This window comes from Scyliorhinus canicula, chromosome 13 (genome assembly GCF_902713615.1).
Source record: "Scyliorhinus canicula chromosome 13, sScyCan1.1, whole genome shotgun sequence".
Taxonomy (NCBI): domain Eukaryota; kingdom Metazoa; phylum Chordata; class Chondrichthyes; order Carcharhiniformes; family Scyliorhinidae; genus Scyliorhinus; species Scyliorhinus canicula.
In genome coordinates this window covers 156,106,448-156,132,668 of record NC_052158.1, presented here as the reverse complement: position 1 = coordinate 156,132,668, position 26,221 = coordinate 156,106,448, and the positions used below count along the sequence as shown (strand labels likewise).

Sequence of the window (26,221 nt, the reverse complement as noted above, 5' to 3'; positions counted from 1 at the left end):
CTCCCCCTGCACTCTCTTCCCCTGCACCCTCTCCCCCTGCACACTCTCCCTCTGCACTCTCCGTGCACACTCTCCCCCTGCGCACTCTCCCCCTGCACTCTCCCCCTGCACCCTCTCCCCCTGCACCCTCTCCCCCTGCGCACTCTCCCCCTGCGCACTCTCCCCCTGCGCACTCTCCCCCTGCGCACTCTCCCCCTGCACTCTCTTCCCCTGCACACTCTCCCCCTGCACACTCTCCCCCTGCACACTCTTCCCCTGCACACTCTACCCCTGCACACTCTTCCCCTGCACACTCTCCCGCTGCACACTCTCCCGCTGCACACTCTCCCCCTGCACTCTCTCCCTCTGCACTCTCTCCCTCTCTCTCTCCCTCACCACTCTCTCTAAATCTAAAAACAAGCCCATTTGCCTTAACCACAAGTCTTGCTTGCTGTGGTGTTTCCAGCATCCAGCTCAGTGTCTGGGGATAGGGACCTCAGATCTAGAGTTTGGATGTGTCACCCCCTCCCCCCCCTCCACCTCGGGTATGAGTCAAATCTGGACCAATCACTGTGCATGCCTGAGAATGGCTCTGTCGGCCAATAGCGATGAAGGTGACGGTTGTTTGCCAACATACCTGTGATTCCATCATGTGCTAAAGTATAAATCATGACATTTACCCCAGTAGGGAAGGACAGTAATGTGTGTTTACAGTGCGATAACCATCTCGGTAAAGGGAGGAGGTGAGTCAGGGACACAGGCAAATCCTTGAGGCCATTGAAAAGGGTGTATCGATACTACCCAGCTGAACAGCCGCCCTTTGGTCGGGATGGTTGCTCCCAATCGTGTCGGGCGGGCTGGGTGGCGGGGGCAGTATCAGTGATGGGGACGGGACCGGTGATGGGGGTGGGTTCCGTGTCGGGGGTGGGAGTGAGTTCCGTGACCGGGGGGGGGGGGGGGGGGGGGGGGGGAGTTCCGTGATGGGGGCAGGTTCTGTGAGGGGGTGGAGTTCCGTCTCGGGGAGGAATTCCGCGATGGGGGCGGGTTCCATGAGGGGGGGGGGGGGAGTTCCGTGATGGGGGCGGGTTCTGGGGGGGGGGGGCGTTCCGTCTCGGGGAGGAATTCCGTGATGGGGGCGGGTTCCATGAGGGGGGGGGGAGTTCCGTGACCGGGGGGGGGGGGGGGGGGGGGGGGAGTTCCAGGGTGAACTCTTTTGCGCTGAAGCAGCCTCTAAAAATGGAGGCCCGATCCCCGGGAGACCATGTTGCTGGCATGGCGGGTGAATCAGAGGCCGCACCGCAAGCAACATGTCGTGGGGCCTGACCCTCGCTGTTTGTTTCCGAAACCCGGGATTATGTGGTGGAGAAAGCCACTGTTGCTGTCCCCGGCCTCAATGCCGCTTTCCGCCCACCATCGGCCTTTGCTAATTTTCGGGAAAATCCAGCCCCTTGTCTTTGATTTCATCCCAATCCCTGTCCTCCTAAATTAACCAGTCCAGAGATTCCCTGTGGCAAACAGGAATGGATTTGTGGTTATGATTAAGGGCAGTCGTGCTTTGTCAGTGACTCATCCTTAAAATGTGATAAACATCCAACAGTGTTTTGTTTGTCAAAATAACCACACTGTTCAGCAAGTTGGCAATGTGCTTTCAATCGGAGTCCTGTCTCTCACAGGCCTCTGCACAACCTGCAGTGATGTAGGAGGGATTTGTTGATGACTGTTGTGTTATGCCTCTTCATGTAGCATAAGCTACTTCCTTGACGTATGCTCTGACAGAAGAAGGTTCAGACTTGGAGATAGGTTTAACATATTTATTGAACAGTTAACAATTCTCCTACTTGGGTTCGACTCTCCAGCTGATCTTGCTATAGTAACTCAGTCTAACTAACCAGTCTGCTCTAAGCCATGCGGTGGGTGTGATGCCTCCCTGATCTGCCCCTGCCCTTCTCTCTGAGTGTCATCTATGGAAAGAGAAAGAGCATGTGTGCCGTGTCCTTTTATATGGGTAGCCCCCTTGTGGTAGTGTCACCTCTGGGTGTCTTGACTGCCCATTGGTCGTGTCCTATCTTACTGACCTATTGGTTGAATGTCTGTGTGTTATGATGTCTCTGGTGCTCCCTCTAGTGTTTACTCATTCCTCGTGTATCTACATTAACCCCTTGTGTATTTACAGTGATGCATATCACCACAATGACTGAGAGCAGAATTAACTTGTCTGGTCCTGACTTGGTCCTCTGGCCGCTGAGCTGTTGTGAAATTAAACCACTGCAAACCAGGGCTTTGGAGCTGAGCTCACTGAAGCAGATAACAAGCTGACATATTCTCCAGCTGATGCCTACTTCATCTTCCCTCCCAGTCAACACTGTAACTGTAATAAGGAAACTCACTGGGTGAGGTCACTGTGGTAGTCACCACTAGTAATATATTACATGTATTACTGCACTGCCCGTATAGTAGAGGTACAAGGGTAAATCCCTGCCTGCTGGCTCCGCCCAGTAGGCGGAGTATAAATGTGTGCGCTCTCCTATGCTGCAGCCATTCTGGTTCCAGCTACAGATGTCGCACAACATCTTTGCTCAATAAAGCCTCGATTATTCCACTACTCTCGTCTTTGTGGTCATCGATAGTGCATCAGTCACCCAGTTTCTAACTTCCTGCTCACTGTGGGATCATCATCACTGATATAATTTGGACTTTTCCCCATCAATCATCTGTGCTGGCGTAATGCCACCGTGCTGGGAGGCAATGTGATGGGTCATCACTCACAAGGGAAGTGTTCCCGGGGAACGAGCTGGGTCAGCGAGCCAATCTGCGCGTGTGTGTGTGTGGGGGGGGGGTTGCCATTTAAGGTGGCCAGAGACAGGTTTAGATACCTGAGGATTCACGTAGCGCGGGATTGGGCAAATTCGCACAAATGGAATTTAACAAAGCTGGTGGAGGAAGTGAGGGAGGATCTGAAGAGGTGGGACGTGCTGCTGAGGTTCCTGTTTATATTCCAGACACTCACGATCTTTGTACCAAAGGCCCTCTTTGCAAAAAAACTGGATCAGATTATTTCAGATTTTGTATGGGCGGGGACAAATACGGTTAAGAGGACCCTGTTACAGAGACAGAGGCAGAAGGGAGGATTGGCGTTGCCGAAGCTGCTACATTATTACTGGCCGGCGAATGTGGAGGTGGGGCGATGGTGGGAAGGAGAAGGGGCATAATAATTTAGCATGGAGGAAGAACCCAGTAGGGGGTCCAGCTTGAGGGCTATGGTGACGGCGACATTGCCAATTGCATCAAGGAAACACTCGGAGTGCCCTGTGGTGAACTCCACGGTGAAAGTCTGGAAGCAGCTGAGGAGGCACTTTAGGATAGCGGGGATGTTGGTATTAATGCCATTGTGCGAAAACCACGGTTTTGAGCCGGAGATGACGGGTGGCACGTGTAGGAAGTGGAGAGAAATGGGGCTGGTTAAGGTGAGGGATTTGTACCTGGAAGAAGGGTTTACTAGTATAGAGGAACTGAAGGAGAGGGTAGAGCTCCCGAGTGGAAGTGAGTTTACGTACCTGCAGGTAATGGACTTTGCACTGAAGGTTTGGAAAGATTTCCCCAGGTTGCCGAGGTACACCTTGCTGGAGCGACTGCTGCTTCCGGATGTGGAAGGGGAGGGCAGAATTGGAAACATATATGGGTGGCTGGGAGAGCATGGGGGTGAGCAGATGGTAAAGATTAAGGAGAAGTGGGAGGGAAGCTGGGAGAGGAGATAAACAGGATTATGGAGTGACCCACTACGAAGGGTAAATGCGACCTCCTCGTGCGCAAGGATGAGCCTGATACAGTTCAAGGTCGTGCACAGGGTATACATGTCTCGGGGAAGAATGAGTGGGTTCTTCCAGGGAGTGACAGACAAGTGTGAGAAGTATGGGCGAGGACCAGCCAATCATGTTCATATGTTCTGGCGCTGCGAAAAGTTTTGGGCGGGAGTGTTCAAGGCGCTAACAAGGATAGTGGGGGGGGGAGTGAAATAAGGGAAAATTTATACAAACTGTATAGTTGTGTGTTGGTGTGTTTGTTCCCTGAATTGTTTATGGTTTATAACCTTTTATATTTGTGGTAGTATGACTAGGGGTATTACCGTACCTGGGAGTCTGCTGCCATTGGTGCAGAGGGCTCACTGCCCATTGGCCCAAGAATCGTGTCCTCTGTATTCTTATTGGTTGAGAGGAAGGTAACTCCGCCTACGAGGCGGGGTATAAGAACCCGTGTTCCCCAGCAGCCAGGTCATTTCTGTACTCCTGCTGCTGGGCACACTTCTTGCTGATTAAAGCATTCGCTTCGGACTACTCCTTCATTTCGGGTCCATTGATTGTGCATCAATATTCTTTTTGGAATAAAATACATTTAAAAAAAAAGGAAAGGCTTGCATTTTTCCCAGCGCCTCTTCAAAATCGTGGCCATAGCAACCTCGAAATCCAATCTCGAAATATCACGGCCCCAATTGTAGAAGTCCTGTGGGGCATTGTGCAGCGATCCTGCCTCTGAGCGGGACGTTCTGTGTTCGAATCCCACCCCCGGACTTGATGACGAAGGAAGGCGTTAATAACGCAGTCAGTCAGGCTGAGTGCGTCAACCTGAAAATCCTTCCAAAACAAGCCAAGGATAGCCGATACATCATCCGTGTGATGGAAAGAATGTTGGCATCTCTCCCATCGCTACCCATAGCTCCTGACAGCAACATGCGCGGAAATGGGAGTGAGCTGAAACACACCACCCCACACCCCTGAACTTTCCAACAACAACAGCAGACTATTCTGTTCCTTAAGCTTCGGGTGAGGCGGTGACAGAGTGGCAATATCGCTGGACCAGTAATCCAGCGGCCCAGGGTAATGCTCTGGGGGCGCAGGTTCGAATCCCAACACGGCAGATGGTGCAATTTGAATTCAATAGAAATATAGAATTAAAAGTCTAATGATGGCCACGCACCTATTGCCAGATTGTCATGAAAACCCATCTGGTCCATTAATATCCTTCAGGGGAGGAAATGTACCGTCGGAAATGGCAAACCACTCAGTTCAGCGGACGAGCGATAGATTTTGGTCCAGCAGTCCGCAATTATCAAATCCCATGAATTAATTTTTTAAAATCCATATCTTTTTACCCACCTCTTTCACCTTTGATCTCCAACCTCAAGGGTTTTATTTGGGCGGGGGTGGGGGCGGGGGGGGGGGGGGGGGGGGGGGGGGGGGGGTGACAGATTTCCAGATTTTGACTCCCATTTGTGTTTGTCAATTCCTTTTTCAGGATGTGGCCGTTGTCGGCTGGGACAGCATTTATTGCCCTCAGAGGAAGTCCACCCATTTGCTGTGGGTCTGGAGTCACACACATAGGCATCAGCGAACTAAAGACATTTTTATGACGACCGTTAGACATTTTAATTCCAGATTTTTGTTGAATTCAAATTTTGCCACCTGCCGTAGTGGGATCCGAACTCGGGTCCCCCCAGATCTTGCCCTGGATTACTAGTCCAGTCACAATAACACCAAGCCACTGCCTCCTCTGCTTCCTGAAACCACCCCAGAATGGCCTTGCACTAATTAACACTTAAATAGGGCGGCACGGTAGCAGAGCGGTTAGCACTGCTGCTTTAGAGCGCCAGGGTCCCGGGTTCGATTCCCGGCTTGGGTCACAGTCTGTGTGGAGTCTGTACGTTCCCCCCGTGTCTGCGTGGATTTCCCCCGGGTGCTCCGGTTTCCTCCCACAAATCCAGAAAGGCGTGCCTGCTAGGTGAATTGGACCTTCTGAATTCTCCCTCTGTGTACCCAAACAGGCGCCGGAATGTGGCGACTAGGGGCTTTTCACAGTAACTTCATTGCAGTGTTAATGTAAGCCTGCTTGTAACAATAATAACGATTATTATTATAATTTTAAAGTTTTGCCCCCGTGTTCTGGGTTTCCCCCATCAGAGGAAATAGTTTCATTCGAGCAACTCCATCAATTCCTTTTATCACCCAAAACCTCTCAACCATACCACCTCTTAATATTCTATACTCCCTGTGCAGCAAGTCTACAGTTTAACACTTTGAAACCCAACGAAGCAAGATGAAAGCACAAGAATGACATTAAGAATGACAACACTTGTGCATCACAGCGGTTAGCACAATTGCTTCACAGCTCCAGGGTCCCAGGTTCGATTCCCGGCTTGGGTCACTGTCTGTGCGGAGCCTGCACGTTCTCCCCGTGTCTGCGTGAGTTTCCTCCGGGTGCTCCGGTTTCCTCCCACAGTCCAAAGATGTGCAGGTTAGGTGGATTGACCATGATCAATTACCCTTAGTGTCTAAAGGTCAGGTGGGGTTACTGGTTTACGGGGATGGGGTGAAGGCGTGGGCTTAAGTGGGGTGCTCTTTACAAGGACTGGTGCAGACGTGCTGGGCCTCCTTCTGCACGGTAAATTCTATGAATCTAAACAATGAAATAATTACCGTGGAGATTATCCATTTAGATTAATTATTCCACATCAACAAGCACTATCAAAGCAAGAAGCAGGGAGGGTTTTGTTGATGTAAACTTCATTTCCTTGCTCCGAGCTCCTGTGAGCTTTTTTTTATTTCTGCTGAATTAAATATAACGCACATTTCCTGCAGACTGTTATCCTACCTCCATTTCCAGGCAGGCCTGAATGAGGTGTCGGACAAATTAGAAACCCCGACCATATGTACATGCAAACCAGAATCTTTCAAATCGCACACTGCTGGAGCCACACCGATGATGTTAAATGAGGCAGTATGACCCCAGGCAACAGTTCTGTTCCAAGGGCGTTTACAGGCTCGAGACCAAACCTGATCAACATTTGAACAGCCTAATTTCCTTTTCAATAATGTGGAGATGCCGGCGTTGGACTGGGGTGAGCACAGTAAGAAGTCTTACAACACCAGGTTAAAGTCCAACAGGTTTGTTTCAAACACGAGCTTTCGGAGCGCGGCTCCTTCCTCAGGTGAATGGCGAGGTATACCTCGCCATTCACCTGAGGAAGGAGCCGCGCTCCGAAAGCTCGTGTTTGAAACAAACCTGTTGGACTTTAACCTGGTGTTGTAAAACTTCTTACTGTCCTTTTCAACAGAACAGGGTGGGGCTGCTTTTGCTACAGGCAATATTCAAATGTCTGGGATCGCACACAAGTCTGTGCCTCATTTGGTGTGTAATATACAGGAATGTCCTTTACAAAATAATATAAAAGACAGGTTAAAGACAAAAAAGCCCATCCTGCTGTTAACTTTCCCTAACCTTCATGATTTGTTAGCCATTGTACAGTTGGCAGAGGTCTTACCTTTCACTCAAGTGGTTCTGGGTCCCACTCAAGCTTGAACATAAGCAACAGCAAGGAAATACTGCCATTGGTGCTGCTTTTCGGATCAGGCCTAATCTACCCTCTCAAGTGGCAGGGCAGCACGGTAGCATAGTGATTAGCACAATTGCTTCACAGCGCTTGTTCTTTGAGACACAGTCCCAGGTTCGATTTCCGGCTTGGGTCACTGCCTGTGCGGAGTCTGTACGTTCTCCCCGTGTCTGCGTGGGTTTCCTCCGGGTGCTCCGGTTTCCTCCCACAGTCCAAAGATGTGCAGGTTAGGTGGATTGGCCATGATAAATTGCCCTTAGTGTCCAAAATTGCCCTTAGTGGTGGGTGGGGTTACTGGGTTATGGGGATAGGGTGGAGGTGTGCGGTTGGGTAGAGTGCTCTTTCCAAGAGCCGGTACAGACTCGATGGGCTGAATGGCCTCCTTCTGCACTGTACATTCTATGAAAGTGAGGGTAAAATATCTCATGGCATTATTTTGAAGAAGGGCAGGAGAGTTCTCCCCGGTGTCATGGCTAATATTTATCCATCAACATCACTGAAATGAATTATTGGGTTGTTATCACATTGTTGGTTTGCAGGATCGAGCTATGCAAAGCGTGGCTGGTGCTTTTCCCACGTTAATATGGTGTTACATTTCAAGAGGACTTCAGTGGCTCGAATGAACTTTGGGATGGCCGAAGGGCAGATTGGCAACACAGTGGTTAGCACAATTGCTTCACAGCTCCAGGGTCCCAGGTTCGATTCCGGCTTGGGTCACTGTCTGTGCGGAGTCTGCACATCCTCCCCGTGTGTGTGTGGGTTTCCTCCGGGTGCTCCGGTTTCCTCCCACAGTCCAAAGATGTGCAGGTTAGGTGGATTGGCCATGATAAATTGTCCTTAGTATCCAAAATTGCCCTTAGTGTTGGGTGGGGTTACCGGGTTATGGGGATAGGGTGGAGGTGTTAACCTTGGGTAGGGTGCTCGTTCCAGGAGCCGGTGCAGACTTGATGGGCCGAATAGCCTCCTTCTGCACTGTAAATTCTACAGAAATGTAAGACTTTCTTTTCAAGTCTTTATTGGTTCATTAACCCTTCAATCGGAGCCTGTCCTGCTACACTGAGTTACAGGTATAGAATCCCTACGATGCAGAAGGAGGCCATGTGGCCCATTGAGTCTGCACCAACCTCTGAAAGAGCACCCAACCCAGGCTCATTGCCCTGCCCTGTCTACATAACTCCAACTAACCGGCACATCTTTGGACTGTGGAAGGAAACCGGAGCACCTGGAGGAAACCCACGGGGAGAACGTGCAAACTCCACACAGTCACCCAAGGCTGGAATTAAACCTGGGTCCTTGACACTGTGAGGCAGCAGAGCTAACAACTATGCTACCATGCCGCCCCACTTGAGGATAGGGTGGGAATGCGGAGTTGATGCAGAAGTTCATTATTGAATGGCAGAGCAAGTTGGCTGTCGCCCAATCCCGTTCCCACTCCGCTTCCTGGCCATTACAGTCCATCCCTCCACTTTAAAAAATCTAATTAAACAGCACAGGGGATCTGAGGAAGGACCCTCCGAATAACACTCAGCTCTGATGCCTGGCTAACATTTTTGACAATAAGTGTCGGCTCTACAAAAAACCTCCGACCCTCTGGACTGGAGCAACAGCAAGCAACCGAAAACTCAGACTCAATTAGCAGAACAAACTTGCCTCTTCAAACCTCACCCGGCAGACAGATTCTCACAACATTCCAAACAATGGCTTACAGAACAAATAGCTGGATTTGAAAGGCTGTTTTTCTTTACCATCTTGGCACAAGACTATAACCCAACTCTCAGAGGAATATCGAAAACAATGACCACATTTAAAAAAAAAAAATATTTTTATTCTTCTTTTTCACAATTTCTCCCAAATTTACACCCACCAACAACACGCGATAATCAGTAACAAATATATCAATCCTCATATCAATAACAACGATCCCATCCTCCCACCAAACCCCAAACATTAGCCCGCATGTTCACATAAACAAATAACAAAAAGGAATCAGGAATCACCCATCGTCACCATTAACACCTCCTCCCCCCAACCCTCTCACCCACCCACCCCTCCCAACTAATGTTCAATGTTATCCAGTTCTTGAAAATGCATAATGAGTAATGCCCATGAATTGTAGAACCCCTCCATCCTTCCCCTCAGTTCAAACTTAACCTTCTCAAGAGTCAAGTATTCCAACAGGTCCCCCCCACCACGCCAGGGCACAGGGTGGTGAGGTTGGTCTCCATCCCATCAGGATCCACCTTCGGGCGATCAACGAGGCGAAGGCTACAACATCTGCCTCCGCACCCGTTTCCAACCCCGGCTGGTCCCACACCCCGAATATGGCCGAGCAGATTCTTTTACAAGGCGGCATTTAAATATTGCTTTCCCACAATGAAAAGTGCCTGGGTATTTACAGAACAGAAGACAACGTTGGGAGGGGGGAAAGTAAAGACTTGCATTTATATAGCGCCTGTCACGACTTCAGGGCATCCCAAAGTGCACCGCATCCAATGGCGTACTTTTGGAAATGTCACTGTTGTAACATAGGAAATGCCACAGATAATTTTCACACAGCAAGATCCCAACAGTAATATGACCAGAAGGGAGACAGAAAGCAGGAAACTACTGGTCTGTTAGCACGGTCATGGGGAAATCGTTAGAAGCTATTGTAAAATAATTTATAGCAGCACTCTTCGATAAGTTCAAGGTAATCAGGCAGAGTCAACATGGTTTTGTGAAAGGGAAATCATGTTTAACCAACTTATTGAAGTTCGTTGAGGAAGGAACCTACGCAATGGATAAAGGGGAACTGGTGGATGTACTGTATTCAGATTTCCATACGATATTTGCTAAAGTGCCACATCAAAGGTTATTGCGGGAAATAAAAGCTCATGGTGTAGCGGGTAACATATTGGCATGGCTAGAACATGGGTAGAAGATTGGCTGACTGACAGGAAGTATAGAGGAGGCATAAATAGGCCTTTTTCAGGTTGACAAGCTGTAAGAAATGGTGTGCTACAGAGATTAGATAAACGACTTGGATGAGGGGGTTGGAGGGATAGTTGCCAAATGTTCTGATGACATAAAGATAGGGAGCAAAGTAAATTGTGACGAGGACACAAGGAGGCAACATGAGATATAGAAGGGTAAGTGAGTGGCAAAGATCTGGAAAATGGAGTATAATGCGGAAAATGTGAAACTGTCCATTTCGGCAAGGTAGAATAGAAAATGATGAGAGATTGCAGAGCACTGAGATACAGAGGGATCTGGGAATGGGGGAGGGAGTGGGGGAGGGAGTGGGGGAGGGAGTGGGGGAGGGAATGGGGGAGGGAGTGGGGAAGGGTGGGGGAGGGAGAGGGGGAGGGAGTGGGGGAGGGAGTGGGGAAGGGTGGGGGAGGGAGAGGAGGAGGGAGTGGGGGAGGGAGTGGGGGAAGGAATGGGGAGGGAGTGGGGGAGGGAGAGGGGGAGGGAGTGGGGGAGGGAGAGGGGGAAGGAGTGGGGGAGGGAGAGGGGGAAGGAGTGGGGGAGGGAGTGGGGCAAGGAGTGGGGGAGGGAGAGGGAGGGAGGGAGTGGGGGAGGGAGTGTGAGGGAGTGGGGAGGGAGTGGGGGAAGGTGTGGGAGAGGGGGAGGGGGAGGGAGTGGGGAGGGAGTGGGGGAAGGGTGGGGGAGGGAGTGAGTTGGGAGAGGGGGGAATGGGGGAGGGAGTGGGGAGGGAGTGGGGGAGGGAGTGGGGAAGGGTGGGGGAGGGAGAGGGGGAGGGGAGGGAGTGGGGAGGGAGAGGGGGAGAGAATGGAGGAGGGAATGGAGGAGGGAGTAGGGGAGGGAGTGGGGGAGGGAATGGGGGAGGGAATGGGGAGGAAATGGGGAGGGTATGGGGGAGGGAATGGGGGAGGGAGTGGGGAAGGGAGTGGGGGAGGGAGTGGGGGAGGGAATGGGGGAGGGAATGGGGAGGGAATGGGGAGGGTATGGGGGAAGGGTGGGGGAGGGAGAGGGAGAGGGGGAGGGAGTGGGGGAGGGAGAGGGAGGGAGTGGGGAGGGATGGTGTGGGGGAGGGAGTGGAGAGGGGGTGGGGGAGGGAATGGGGAGGGAGTGGAGAGGGGGTGGGGAGGGAATGGGGGAGGAGTGGGGAGGGAGTGGGGGAGGGAATGGGGAGGGAGTGGGGAGGGAGTGGGGGAGGGATTGGGGGAGGGAGTGGGGGAGGGAGTGTGGGAAAGAGTGGGGGAGGGAGAGGAAGGGAGTGGGGAGGGGGAGGGAGTGTGAGGGAGTGGGGGAGGGAGTGGGGAGGGCGTGGGGGGAGTGGGGAGGGGGTGGGGGAGGGAATGGGGAGGGAGTGGGGGAGGGATTTGGGAAGGAGGGAGGGATGGAATGGGGAGGGATGGAGTGGGGAGGGACTGGGGGAGGGAGTGGAGAGGGGGTGGGGGAGGGAATGGGGAGGGAGTGGGGGAGGGAGAGGGGAGGGAGAGGGGGAGGGAGGGAGGGATGGAGTGGGGAGGGAGAGGGGGAAGGAGTGGGAGGGATGGAGTGGGGGAGGGAGTAGGGGAGGGAGTGGGGAGGGAGTGGGGGAGGGAATGAGGGAGGGGTGGCGGGAATGGGGGAGGGAGTGGGGAGGGAGTGGGGGAGGGAGTGGGGAGGGAGTGGGGGAGGGAGTGGGGAGGGAGTGGGGGAGGGAGTGGGGGAGGGAGTAGGGGAGGGAGTGCGGGAGGGAATGGGGGCGTTGGGATGGAGCGGTGGAGGGAGCAGTGGAGGGCATGGGAAGGGAGCGAGGGAGGGAGCGGAGGAGGGAGTGGGGGAGGGAGTGCGGGAGGGTATGGGGAGGGCATGTGGAGGGTGGGAGAGGGCATGGGGAGGGAATGGGGAGGGAATGGGGAGGGCGCGGGGGAGGGAGTGGGGGAAGGGTGGGGAGGTCATAGGGAGGGAATGAGGAGGGAGTGGGAGAGGGAATGGGGAGGGAATGGTGAGGGCATGGTGAGGGCGTGGGGAGGGAGTGGGGTGGGGAGGGCACGGGGTTTAAGAGTGGGGGGAGGGAGTGGGGAGGGCATGGGGCAGAGATTGGGTGGGGGTGGGTAGGGTGAGTAGGTATCTCCTCTGTTTTAATTCAAATAATTGCTACAAGATCATTTGGAAACATCGGGTCTCGGTTTAACGATGTCGCTTCCAACAGCGCAGCCCTGTGTCAGTGCCCGCTAGGCGGGGCAGCATTGGATTGTGCACTCCCTGATTCCTGGAGATGGTGATGGTGCACCGACTTCTTGAATACAGTTGAGTGGTTTGCTGGGTTATTTCACTGGGGGTCTGGAGTCACATGTAGGCCTGGCCAGGTAAAGGTGGCAGATTTCCTTCTCTGAGGGTCATTAGTGAACGATATGGGTTTTTAATAATTATTCAGTAGTTTCATGGACACCGTTACTGACGACAGCTTTTAAATTCTGATTGATTTATTGGGATAATTCAATCAAAGCTGTCCAGCAGCCCTGGTGGGGGTCTGAAGTCGCGTCTCAAGGGTATCAATCCAGATCACTAACGCCATAACCTAACCATTATGCTGCCCAAATCCTCATGTTGATCCATAATGTTTGAGAATGGAATGCAGTCTGAAGCAACACATTCAATCGCGGACTCGTCAGATTCCAACAACGTTCAACCACAAGGATTGAATGTTGCCAAGTCTTCCCCTCAAATGGAGACAACTTTTCCCCAGCTGCGTCCCATTGAGACACATACCCTGCCGCCTCCTCCCACCCTCTGCACCGTCTGGCCACATCAGCTTCATGTTGCAATAACATGCTTGTGTACTCCCACCAGTCTGTAGCTTCAGTTCTTTGAAGCCACAAGCGCGCAGCTGTGCATCTGGATAAGGGCAGCCCCACAGCGCTGTCGCCAAGCCCAGCTGCCTGTCAATGCTTCAGGTTCAAATCCCTGCGTCCACCTGTTTCCACAGGGGCAGAAGGAGGCCATTCAGCCCTTTTAGCCTGCTCGTGATTCGGTTTGATGATGGTCCGCCTGCACCTCAATTCCATTTACCCTCCTTTACTCCATATCCCTCGATACCCTCCCCCTGAAAGTTACAGTTGCCCCCCTCCCTCCCCAGTCTGAACAGCATTTTGGGGAAAGAGTCCCAAACTTCACAGAATTTGTTACGGTGCAAAAGGAGACCATTCGGCCCATCGTGTCTGCACCGGCTCTCCAAATGAACATCATGAGTGCAATTCCCCTGCCTTTTGCCCCCGTTGCCCTGCACATTGCTTAGCAAACATCTAACGCCCTCTTGAATGCCTCGGTTGAACTTGCCTCCTCCACACTTCCAGGCCGCTCCTTCCAGGCTTGAACCGCCCTTTGGGTGAAAACGTTTTTTCTCCACTCCCTTTGTGTAAGGAGAGCTTCCTGAGAGCATCTCTGAACAGCCTGGCTCTAACTTTAGGAATGTGCCCCTTGTTCTGAATTCACCCCTCTTCCTCTTCACCTAGCCAATCAAATCACTGTATCATTTAAAACACCTTGATTAGATCAGCCAGGTATACCTGCCTTGCCTATGGAACTTGCCCTCGTGTTCGAACCCTTTTAGCTCCAGTACTATTCTGGTGAATTTACAATGACCCCATCAAGGTCAATATACCCTTTCTGCATTTATTAATTACCCCATGGTTAACATGGACGATGGTGAGCTTCCTTCTCGAGCCACTGCACCCCATGCGGCGTGGGTACACCCCCAGTGCTGTTAGGGAGGGAGTCCCTGGATTTTTGATGAAGTGACAGTGAAGGAACAACGACATATTTCCAAGTCAGGACGGTGCGCGGCTTGGAGGGGAATTTGAACAAGGACCGTGTTCCCATGCCTCTGCTGCCTTTGTTTTTATAGATGGCAGAGAGGTCTCAGGTTTTGGAAGGTGCTGTGGAAGGTGCCCTGGTGACTTTGCTGCATCACATCTTGTCGCTGCTTTGTTGCTCCACCGTGCAATCCCAGTCTGCCCATCCTCAGCCCAAAACTTTCTCTGAAATTTGAGGTACTAATCAGTCACAAATGTATTTGGAACAGGCTGTCCTTTTGTACCACCAACACAAAAGTTAACATAATTCCAGGGTTGAAAATATAAGTTGTAAGAAAGCGTAAATGATATGGGCATAAAACTTCCCTCTATTGTGCTGCTGGGAAATAAAGAATAGCTTCAATCAGTAACACACTTTCTTCAGTCTATTCAGCAGGAATGTTTCTGTTCTCTGAAGGGAGGTATCTCAGATTCATCCATACAACAGATTGTCTGTCATTTGTACAGTGCGAGGGAGTTGGATGTTCTCTGAATAACAAGGCAGTAAGTCGGGAGTTCAAGTCCCACTCCGGAGACTGGAACACAAAATCCAGGCCGATACTCTTCATCTCTTTCAGGTGAGGCATTGAACTGAGGCCAAGTCTCCCAAGAAAAAGACCCCATTGCTACTATTCTGAAAAGCACCAGAAGCCGCCTCCCAGTGTCCTATTTATCCCTCAGCCAACTGTGGTGATATGCTTCACTGTAAATACACAAGGGGTTAATGTAAATACACGTAGACTAGCTAGACACTAGAGGGAGCACCAGAGACATGGCACACAGACATTCAACCAATTGGTCAGTAAGATAGGACACGACCAATGGGCATTCAAGACACACACAGAGGTGACGCTACCACCCGAAGGAATTACACCAACCCATATAAAAGGACACAGCACACATGATCTTCCTCTTTCCAGTGGAGACACTCAGTGAGTACACAGGGTTGACTGAAACACATCACACCCATCACATGGATTGTAGCAGGCTGGTTAGTCAGTCTGAGTAGCTACAGCAGGATTAACAGGAAAGTCGAATCCAAGTAGGAGAATCGTTAACAGTTTAATAAATGTGTTAAAGCTATCTCCAAGTCTGAACCTCCCTTTGTCAGAGTGTACATCAAGGAAGCAGCTTATGCTACGTCAAGAGCATAACAAAACATCACAAAAAAAATGATTATCTGCTCATTTATCACACTGGGTCGGTTTAGCTCGGTTCGTTGGAGGGCTGGCTTGTGATGTGGAGCGACGGCAACAGCGTGAGTTCAATTCCTGTACCAGCCGAGATTATACATGAAGGCCCCACCACGGACGTGATCAAACTAGGGAAACAATGGAGTCCATCCAGCATTAGGAACAACCCCACTATTTAACAGCACTCTGGGTTTTTTGGGGGGCCCGATGGGGAATGCCCCCCCAAAGCCACACTCAGCGGCATTTCCAGCGCAGAGGGGCTTCGACAAGTGGAGCTCCTCCATGCAGAAAGAGATCAGGACGCCATTTTTAAATAGCGCCCCATTCTCTTGAACCACCCCCCCCCCCCCCCCCCCCCGATGCGATCCGTGGACCCACCCCCCTCCAACACCCAACTCACTTTTGGCAGCATCCCCAAGCTCCCCCCCCCCCCCCCCTCATCCCACCCCACACAAGGGCACCCCCACACTCGATCTTGGCGCTGGCAACATGCCAGCCTGGCACCCAGGTGGCACTGCCAGTGTGCCAAGATGGCATTGCCAGCATGCGGTGCCACCCTGCTGGGAGGCCAACCACCCAGGAGCCTCCGATCCCCTGGTAGCTGAGAACTCCCCAGGTACCGTTCCACGTGGTTCCTGTTTGTGGGGACCAGTAGTGAAGGGCGCCTGGCTGGGGCCTCCTCAGCGAGGCCGGTCGATGCCGTTCGATCGGCAGCAGCAATGCTAAATGGGTTCTTAAATTCACTTAGCCGTGCAAGGCTGGGTCCTGCCCATTGTGAGTGGGACCCAGATCGCGACGTTTTCCAAGATCGGGTTCAATCTTACGAGGTGTAACGGCGGCGGGAACCCTGGGGGGGGGGGGGGCCTCTCCTGGGATCAACCTGCCCCGTCCTGCTCCAGGTCCGGCTGGACACGGTCGGTAGATCACGCCCCACCGCCAGTCAGCTCTCTGTCAGAGGGGAAAACAGCCGATGGCAACTTTCATATTTTGGGAGCCTATTTTCCTAAGTTGTAACCGTGATGTCTTTCAGACGTGTAGCAGCGTGAAATGCTTTGGGCTATCCTGGGGTTGTGCAAGGCACCTTAGCAGCTGAAGGATTTTGATTGATGAGTAGGAGTTTGCACGACAGTCAGATTTACATCACTGCATACAAACACTGGGTTCAACAGCCCTGGTGAACAAACAAGGAATAAGGATGGAACATTCAACCTTCTGCTGAGCGTTTGGCCCATCTGGAGACTCTGTACACAGGGACATGGGAGCAGTGGCCATTTGGCCCTTCAACCCTGCTCCACCATTGAATAAGTTCATTGCTGTTCTGGTCTCTGTTCCACTTTCCTGTCTGCTCTCCATGACCTTCTATTTAAGTCATGTTCTGCTTCTTTATTCTTCCTGCCAAAATGGACAAGTTCACCGTTTCTCAAATTTTACTTCATCTAATTTGGACAGCACGGTAGCACAAGTGGATAGCACTGTGGCTTCACAGCTCCTGGGTCCCAGGTTCGATTCCCCGCTGGGTCACTGTCTGTGCGGAGTCTGCACGTTCTCCCCCTGTCTGTATGGGTTTCCTCCGGGTGCTCCGGTTTCCTCCCACAGTCCAAAGACGTGCAGGTTAGGTGGATTGGCCATGCTAAATTGCCTTTAGTGACCGAAAAGGTCAGGAGGGGTTATTGGATTACGGGGAGAGGGGGGAAGTGAGGGCTAAAGTGGGTCGGTGCAGACTCGATGGGCTGAATGGCCTCCTTCTGCACTGTATGTTCTATGTCCTATATCTGTCAATTTTTTGCCTACTCACATAACCTCTCTATATCCCTTTACAGACTCTCTACCTCCTCTTCACAACTTACTTTCCTACCTGGCTTGATGTCATCGGCAAACTTCATGTTCGGTCCTTTCATCCAACTCATTTAAAGTCTGATTTCCTGCTTTCTGCCTGCTGGCTCTTAAAATCTGTCCAATCTTTGTACCTACTAACAACGTTTGCAGACTTTATAGGGAACAATGATCAAAGTCCAAATTTGCGTAGAGAACCCAGATGATGAGCTAATGGTTAACCCCGTCAAACATGCTCAAAACTGAAAAATCCACTGTGCACGAAACTGTTCGAGGAAGTCAATCGCAGCTTTCCAGCTGTTACAGGGTCTATTCATGGCTATGCAAATTCACGAAAGCAGATTTAACTTTCTGTTCCACATTTCTTGTGGTAGTGTGCCATTTTTTCCAACACTCCCCTGGCCATGCGCCCACCTCATACTGTCCATAACCTTCAGCTTGTTCAAAGCTCTGCTGCAGGTGGCCTAACTCAGGCCAAGCCTGGTTCACCCATCACCCCCTGAGCTCCCTGACCTTCATTAGCGCCTAGTCCAGTCACACTTCCATTTTAAAATTCTCATTCTTGTTTTCAAACACTTCCATGGCCTTTGACCTTCCCATCTCTGTAATCTCCTCCAGATCCCATTGAGGTATCTGCAATCGTCCGCTCCCGGCCACTCGCGGATCCTCAAGTTTCATCGCCCCAGTGGGTGGCCATGTCTTCAGCTGCTTGGGCCTTGAACCCTAGAATTTTATCCCTAAACTTCTCCACAACTCTCTCCCCATTTCAGATGCTCATTAAAACCTACCTCCCTGATCAAGCTTTTCAAATCACCTGACCTAGTATCCTGGTTTTCTGCCAATCTCTCCTCTAAAATCCCTTGGGTTAGTTTAGAACATTAAAGGTGCTAATTAGGACGTTGTTATTGGTTAGTAACTGGTCCAAACTTAACTAAGGGTTCACACTCGCAGTAAGGGACCCGGGACAGATTTACATGCCAAAATGAAGTCAACTTAGGGGCTGGTTTAGCACAGGGCTAAAAGCTGGCTTTGAAAGCAGGCCAGCAGCGCGGGTTCAATTCCCGTACCAGCCTCCCCGGACAGGCGGCGGAATGTGGCGACTAGGGGCTTTTCACAGTAACTTCATTGAAGCCTACTCGTGACAATAAGCGATTTTCATTGCATTTTCATTTCACGTCCTACTTCCTGACACCAATCTTTCTTTTGAGTACCCTGGCAGCTGATGTCACTTATTCTGACCAATTCTTGCCAACATTGGCAATGCTTTACTCTCTCACTGTGAATGCCCATGGCCTGTTCAAATACCCATTTCCCTGCGGTTGGTAAACACGCTGCCAAACGAGAGGATGAAAGAAATTGGGACGAAAAGCTATCAATACCCACACTATAGAATGGCCGGAGGGCGGCGTGAATCCCGTCCCCGGCGGCTGCCAAATTCACCGGCACCAGGGATTTGGCGGGGGCGGGAATCGCGCCGCACCGGCCGGGGCCCGTTTACGGCCGGTCCCGCCGGCGTAAATTACAACAGGTACTTACCGGGGGGACCTGGCTCGGCGGGCGACCTCCGGGGTTCTTGGGGGGGGCGCAGGGGGATCTGGCCCCGGGACGTGCCCCCACGGTGGCCTGGCCCGCGATCTATTCGTCCGCGTCGGCCGCTGTAGCAGTCCGCGATGGCCGACGTGGCTATGAACCCCCCTGTGCATGCGCTGGGATGACGCCAGCACACGCTGGTGCTCCCACACATGCGCCAACTCGCGCCAGCCGGCGGAGGCCCTTCGGAGCCGGTTGGCGTGGTGCCAAGCCCCTTCGGCGCCGGCTGGCGCGCGCAAACCACTCCGGCGCCGGCCTAGCCCCTGAAGGTGCAGAGGATTCCACACCTTCAGGGCAGCCCACGCTGGAGTGGTTCATGCCACTTCTTTGCGCCGGAGTTGCCCGCCCCGCCAGCTCACTGAGAATCCTGCCCATGATCTCTACCACCTAGAAGAACAAGAGCTGCAGACACATGGTAACCCCACCAAACCACACACCATCCTGACTTCGAACGAGTGCAGGCTTGTTTCCTCATTGAGTGAACAACCAGGTGAGTGTTTCTGACAATCAGTCAAATTGGCTCCTTAAAGGAGGGCAGGCTATAAAACCTTTACTGCCTTTCCATTTCGTGTGAATGAATTGGCCTGCATTCAAGTTTTATTTCTTCACTTCGCCATTGTTTATTTCCTTGTACAAGGTAGTTAAAAGCGAAAAACAGAGAGGCTGAGGAATAGAACTAAAAGAAGACACAGCCCATCAACTAACCCCCTGCTGTGATCAGGCTGCTCTGTGAGTTGGAGTGGAACGGTAGCACCGTGGTTAGCACTGTCGCTTCATAGCGCCAGGGTCCCGGGTTCGATTCCCCGGCTTGGGTCACTGTCTGTGCGGAGTCTGCACGGTCTCCCCGTGTCTGCGTGGGTTTCCTCCGGGCGCTCCGGTTTCTTCCCACAAGTCCCAAAAGACGTGCTGTTAGGTGAATTGGACATTCTGAATTCTCCCTCTGTGTACCCGAACAGGTGCCGGAGTGTGGTGACTAGGGGCTTTTCACAGTAACTTCATTGCAGTGATAATGTCAGCCTACTTGTGACACTAAAGATTATTATTATTAAAACGTGCAGGTCAGTGATCTTAAGAGTCACAGGGTTTTACAGCACAGAAAGAGGTCATTCGGGCCATCGTGTCTGTGCCAGCCATCAACTCCCTAACTATTCTGAACCCGTTTCCCAGCTCTTGGTCCGTGGTATTTCAAGTGTTCATCTCATTGCTTCTGAAATGCTGTGAACGTTCCCGCCTCTTCCTCCCCTTCAGGCAGCGAGTTCCAGATTCCCACCACCATCTGGGTGAAAAGGATTTTCCTCAAAACTCCACTAAATCTCCTTTTCCTTACCTTAAATCTATGTCCCCTGGTTATTGACCCCTTTACAAAGAATACCAGTTTCTGCCTATCTACCCCATCTACGCACCCCCCCCCCCCCCACCCCCCATCATTTCATACACCTCAGCCCAGTCCCCCTTGTCCTTCTCTGCTCCAAAGAAAACAGCCTCATCCTAGCCAGCCTCTCCTCATATCTGAAATGCTCCAGGCCATGTGTCAGTCCCTCTCTGTCTGTAGCGGTCATTTCTGCTGCTGTGTCAGCGTCAAAGGTGTACTTACACCAGATGGGCCGTAGCGGTTCAAGAAGGCAGCTCAGCATTAATGTTGCCCCTGGGTTGCCTGAGGTACACAGCCACTCAACAGTCCAGAACAGGCCGTGCACAAGACGTGGTCCCTTTAAAGATGCGCTGCGATAAGGCGACAATCTTAAAGTGACTGGAAGTGCAACAAATGGGCTACGCACAGTGCAGGTTAAGAGATGGGAACATTGATAACCATCTGCTCAAAGGGCAGGTCGGAATGGCCAAAAAGAATTGCCAGCCCCGAGACAACGTTCAGATACCAAGATCAAAGTAAATAAAAGACACTCATCGATCACTCTTAATGGTCCCTTTGTGAATTCCGAGGTTCTTTCTGGAATTCCCATGGCAGTGAGATTGATAGTGTGATTCACCTCCATGAGTCTGGGTCTCAGGGCTAAGATCAGCCTGGATTCCCATCCCTGATCCCTTCCCAGAGGCTATCATTTATTAAATTTTCTCCCCCACATTCCCACCCCAGCCTCCAGTGACTCGTCCAAATAGCCAATTTTGCCAGCGAGTGTAAAGCATTGTAACTGCGGGGGGTGTAAATTAATCGAACCACAATCCTGCCCTCAGTCTGATTTACACATGGGCACTCTGAGAATAAGGACAATTCAGTAACAAGGCAAAGTGGAAACCCTTGTCAATGTTGCCCTCCATAGCCCAAGTACTGTTGTCAACCTTGGTTGAACACATTGCTGGAGCAGTCATCACAAGGCCTCGCACCTTGAAGTGATCCCCCTCTCTCGCCATTGGTCACTCGACAGGCCAATCGAGACAGTCCCCTGCCTACCCGACCAATTGGGAAGTGAATAGACTCTGTTATCCAATCGAGTGATCGATGACTCAGTCAAACTGCCCTTTGCTCAAATCTGACACCTTTGTCAAACTGAACAAAGGAAAGTGTTCATACACAATGAAAAGAAAACATTTCTTTTGAAGCCCTTCTGGCTTTTATTTTTCCGGGATTTGATCACAGCAGCGGTGTCCTGAAAATTCCTATAATTGGGGGTCCCAGTTTCCAATCAAATTTGGGTTTCCCTGCTGTGGACAGCCCCAGCTGAATAAGGTCAGAGGTCAGAGGAGATCTCTGACCTTCAGTCAACCCGGCTCCTTAAATGAGAGCAGGATGTAAAAAGTTTACTGCCTTTCCTTGTCATTAGAATAAGTTGGCCAGAATTCAAGTTTTTTTCCCTGCACTTTGCAGCTGTTTACACCATTGTACAAGGCAAAGAAAGAGAGACGGAGAGGTTTAGGGAGGGAATTAAAGAAAACATGGAGAGAAACTCTCCAACTGACCCCCTGCAGTGAACAGCACTCCCTGGTTGCCAAATACCTTTGTAGTTATTCCCACGCGAAGACTCCACACCTATTAACCAGATCAAACCTGGACAAAACAAATGCTAAACAGGTTAAAGAACCAGGTCGTTGCTTCTATCCGCTGAACCCTGGTGCTCACAAAAAGCAAATTAACCTGCATTTACGAAGCACCTTTCACATCCTCATGCCATTCAAAAACTCGTTCCAGCCAATGGTTTGAAGTGTAGATCACTGTTCTATTGTCAGAAAATACAACATCCAATCTGCACACACCGGGATCTCGCAGGCAAATAATGACCAAGTAACTCATTATGCAGCAGAGTGACAAGATTCTGGGCTCAAGGCGCACCCCAGGACTTGAGCACAAAAGTAAAGACTGGCACTCCAGCGCAGTACTGGGGGAGTGCAGCACTGTCACAGGGTCAGTGCTCAGGGAGTGCTGCACTGTCAGAGGGTCAGTACTGAGGGAGTGCTGCACTGTCAGAGGGTCAGTACTGGGGGAGTGCAGCACTGTCACAGGGTCAGTGCTCAGGGAGTGCTGCACTGTCAGAGGGTCAGTACTGGGGAGTGCAGCACTGTCACAGGGTCAGTGCTCAGGGAGTGCTGCACTGTCAGAGGGTCAGTACTGAGAGAGTGCTGCACTGTCAGAGGGTCAGTACTGAGGGAGTGCCGCACTGTCAGAGGGTCAGTACTGAGGGAGTGCTGCACTGTCAGAGGTCAGTACTGAGAGAGTGCTGCACTGTCAGAGGGTCAGTACTGAGGGAGTGCTGCACTGTCAGAGGGTCAGTACTGAGGGAGCGCTGCACTGTCAGAGGGTCAGTACTGAGGGAGTGCTGCACTGTCAGAGGGTCAGTTCTGAGGGAGTGCCGCACTGTCAGAGGGTCAGTACTGAGGGAGTGCTGCACTGTCAGAGGGTCAGTACTGAGGGAGTGCCGCACTGTCAGAGGGTCAGTACTGAGGGAGTGCTGCACTGTCAGAGGGTGTACTGAGGGAGTGCCGCACTGTCAGAGGGTCAGTACTGAGGGAGTGCCGCACTGTCAGAGGGTCAGTACTGAGGGAGCGCTGCACTGTCAGAGGGTCAGTGTTGAGGGAGTGCCGCACTGTCAGAGGGTCAGTGTTGAGGGAGTGCTGCACTGTCAGATGTCATCCTTCAGATGAAATGAGCCCCTCCCATCTGCCTGCTGGGATGACGTGAAAGGTGGCATGGTCGTGTTTTGAAAAAGAACTTGGGAGTTCTCCCCCAGCGTCTGGCCGATATTTCTTCTCTCTTCTTACAAAGTCCACACTAAAAAATGGGTTCTCAGACGACCGCGTGATCTGCAGCCCCTGCCACAGGTGGGGCAGAGGATGGTTGGAGTGGCAGGTGGGTGGGGTACCTGGGGTGCTACGCTGTCCTTTCGCTGTCGGCACTTGACTTCAGCTTACCCTCGGTGATGTTGGCCAATATTTATCCCTCATGCGACCTCACAAAAACAGAATATTATCTGGCCCTTACTCCAGCGCTACTTGTGGGATCTTACTGTGCACCAATTGGCTGGCTAGGTACTTCCTTAGTTCAGAGCTCGGCTGAGGTGGTGAACGGCGTGACCGGCAGTTCTCCACCTGGCATCAAGAGCTGTTGACACTTGCACCCCCCTTCGTGAGATGTTGCACAAGCAAGTTAACAGTAGACAAAGCACCTACCAAAGACCTTACCTGGCCCAGAGCTTACCTGGCCCAAGAGCTTACCTGGCCCAAGAGCTTACCTGGCCCAAGAGCGTACCTGGCCCAGAGCTTACCTGGCCAAGAGCTTACCTGGCCCAGAGCTTACCTGGCCCAGAGTTTACCTGGCCAAGAGTTTACCTGGCCCAGAGCTTACCTGGCCCAGAGTTTACCTGGCCCAGAGATTATCTGGCCCAGAGATTATCTGGCCCAGAGTTTACCTGGCCCAGAGTTTACCTGGCTCAGAGCTTACCTGGCCCAGAGCTTACCTGGCCAAGAGCTTATCTGGTACAGAGCTTACCTGGCCAAGAGCTTACCTAGCCCAATAGCTTACCTGGCCCAAGAGCTTACCTGGACAAGAGCTTATCTGGCACAGAGCTTACCTGGCCAAGAGCTTACCTAGCCCAAGAGCTTACCTGGCCCAAGAGCGTACCTGGCCTAGAGCTTACCTGGCCCAGAGCTTACCTGGCCCAGAGTTTACCTGGCCCAAGCTTACCTGGCCAAGAGTTTATCTGGCACAGAGCTTACCTGGCCAAGAGCTTACCTGGCCAAGAGCCTACCTGGCCCAGAGCATACCTGGCCCAAGAGCTTACCTGGCCCAGAGCTTACCTGGCCCAAGAGCTTACCTGGCCCAGAGCCTACTTGGCACAGAGCCTACCTGGCACAGAGCCTACCTCCACAAATACTCAAAACAAAACTTAATCCAACAGAAAGAGACGTCCCTGACTGCAGGGAAAATCTATTCATAGGCTTCCAAAAAAAACAAGCTGCTCCTCCTGACGGGTATTAAACTGGCAGTGTGCTCTGATGCCCTGAGAATCAATTTGTTTTGTTGTTCGAAAACTGGATCAACCAGAGCAAAATGGTATAAAAAAAAGATGCCCTGCCTGCTGTGTTTTGTTTGAAAAATAGTTGGCCTCTTTTCAAGTAACAATGTGACCGGTTTAGCACACTGGGCTAAATCGCTGGCTTTGAAAGCAGACCAAGGCAGGCCTGCAGCACGGTTCAATTCCCTACCAGCCTCCCCAAACAGGCGCCGGAATGTGGCAACTAGGGGCTTTTCACAGTAACTTCATTTGAAGCCTACTTGTGACAATAAGCGATTTTTATTTCATGTAAGATTTTGGCGATGGGCTTGTTTTTCTTTTAAATCTGAAGGGCGGGGAACTGAGCCATTTATGGCTCAGAGTCAACAACTTTGTCCGAGTTTTATTTAACCCCTTAAATGCCCCGCACAACTTCTGAAATGCACACAGAGATGTTTAATAGCCATGCACTGACATTTCCTCTCAACACCGACAACGCAAGGCAGAGTTACAATCACACATTCCATTCTCAATCACAGTTTCCCATTTTCTCATGAAGTTTGCAAAATGTTTTTTTTGGTTCAGTTTGCAGTGGCAAAGCCTGTGCACAATTATTATTTTGTTTTTGCATTTCGAATCTGAAGCCCTCGTGCAATAAAACTGCAGCGATGTATTTATTCGTGCACTGCAATTCATGACACTGAGATTAAATAGACGCCCAGCTGAATTGCTCCCCCACCCCCAATTTTGCACTGAACCCACCAGAGGGGGAGGAATAGAAACCTGTCTGCAGCCTACCTGTTTTAACTCGCTGTGAAAGTACAAGAAGGTCAGGGTCATGCACACACACTGTAGCAGGAGGACAGAGCTCAGGGCAAAGCCCAATCTCTGGGCAGTAATCGAATTGCTGCTGGTCCCCATCCTGAATGACGCTCGCTGTAAGTTTAAGGCAAATGTTTTGAGCTGAGGAGCGGAGTTTTTGTTGAGCTGCAGAATGCGGAGGAGGAGTTACAGCGAACTGTAAAAAAAAAATCCCTTTTGATTTTCTAACCGGAGAAAAACAAACCTCCCCTTTCAGTTTCGCTATGAGTTGGTCTGTTGAAGCAGTTTATCAGTGGAGCCTCGGATCAGGAGTTCGCATTTCAAACCTCAATAGACATAGTCAAATATTACTATTGAATTCAACACTGGCCAATCAAAGAAGAGCAAAGAATAATTATAGCACAGGAACAGGCCCTTCGGCCCTCCCAGCCTGCGCCGATCCAGATCCTCTGTCTAAAACTGTCACCTCTTTTCTAAGGATCTGTATCCCTCTGCTCCCTGCCCATTTACGTATCTGTCTAGATGCATCTTAAATGACGCTATCGTGCCCGCCTCTACTACCTCCGACGGCAATGCGTTCCACGCACCCACCACCCTCTGGGTAAAGAACTTTCCCCATATATCTCCCTTAAACTTTTCCCCTCTCACCTTGAACTCGTGACCCCTAGTAAATGAGCCCCCCACTCTGGGAAAAAGCTTGTTGCTATATATCCTGCCCATACCTCTCATGATTTTGTGGACCTCAATCAGGTCCCCCCTCAATCTCCGTCTTTCCAATGAAAATAATCCTAATCTACTCAACCTCTCTTCATAGCTAGCACCCTCCATGTCAGGCAACATCCTGGTGAACCTCCTCTGCACCTTCTCCAAAGCATCCACATCCTTCTGGTAATGTGGCGACCAGAACTGCACGCAGTATTCCAAATGTGGCCGAACCAAAGTCCTATACAAAACCTCAAACATTCCGCAGGTGCCCCACTGGGATTTGAGGACCCAATTATTTTACTGACCACGTTGAAGTGACACAGTTCCTCCAAAATCTCAGGTTCAAAAGTCCCCCACTTTGTTTATCTATCCCCCCCCCCGCCCCCCCCCCCCCCCCCCCCCCCCCACCCCATGACCTCGACCCTCTCAACCTCACTAACTTTCTCCAGCCCTATAACTTCTTAAAAAATATTTGTTCATGTAGTGTGG

At 51.4% G+C, this 26,221-nt stretch overlaps 1 protein-coding gene across 1 annotated transcript in view; it reads right to left on the bottom strand.

Annotated features, from left to right (window-relative positions):
• The window catches only part of LOC119976563 (tumor necrosis factor ligand superfamily member 10-like), a 49,337-nt gene extending 24,067 nt beyond the window's left edge, over nt 1-25,270 (bottom strand). The window contains 1 exon segment of the mRNA XM_038817152.1: nt 25,004-25,270. Within this exon segment, the coding sequence (XP_038673080.1) occupies nt 25,004-25,126 (123 nt within the window). The 5' untranslated portion in view covers nt 25,127-25,270.
• Between the last annotated feature and the right edge of the window lie 951 nt (nt 25,271-26,221).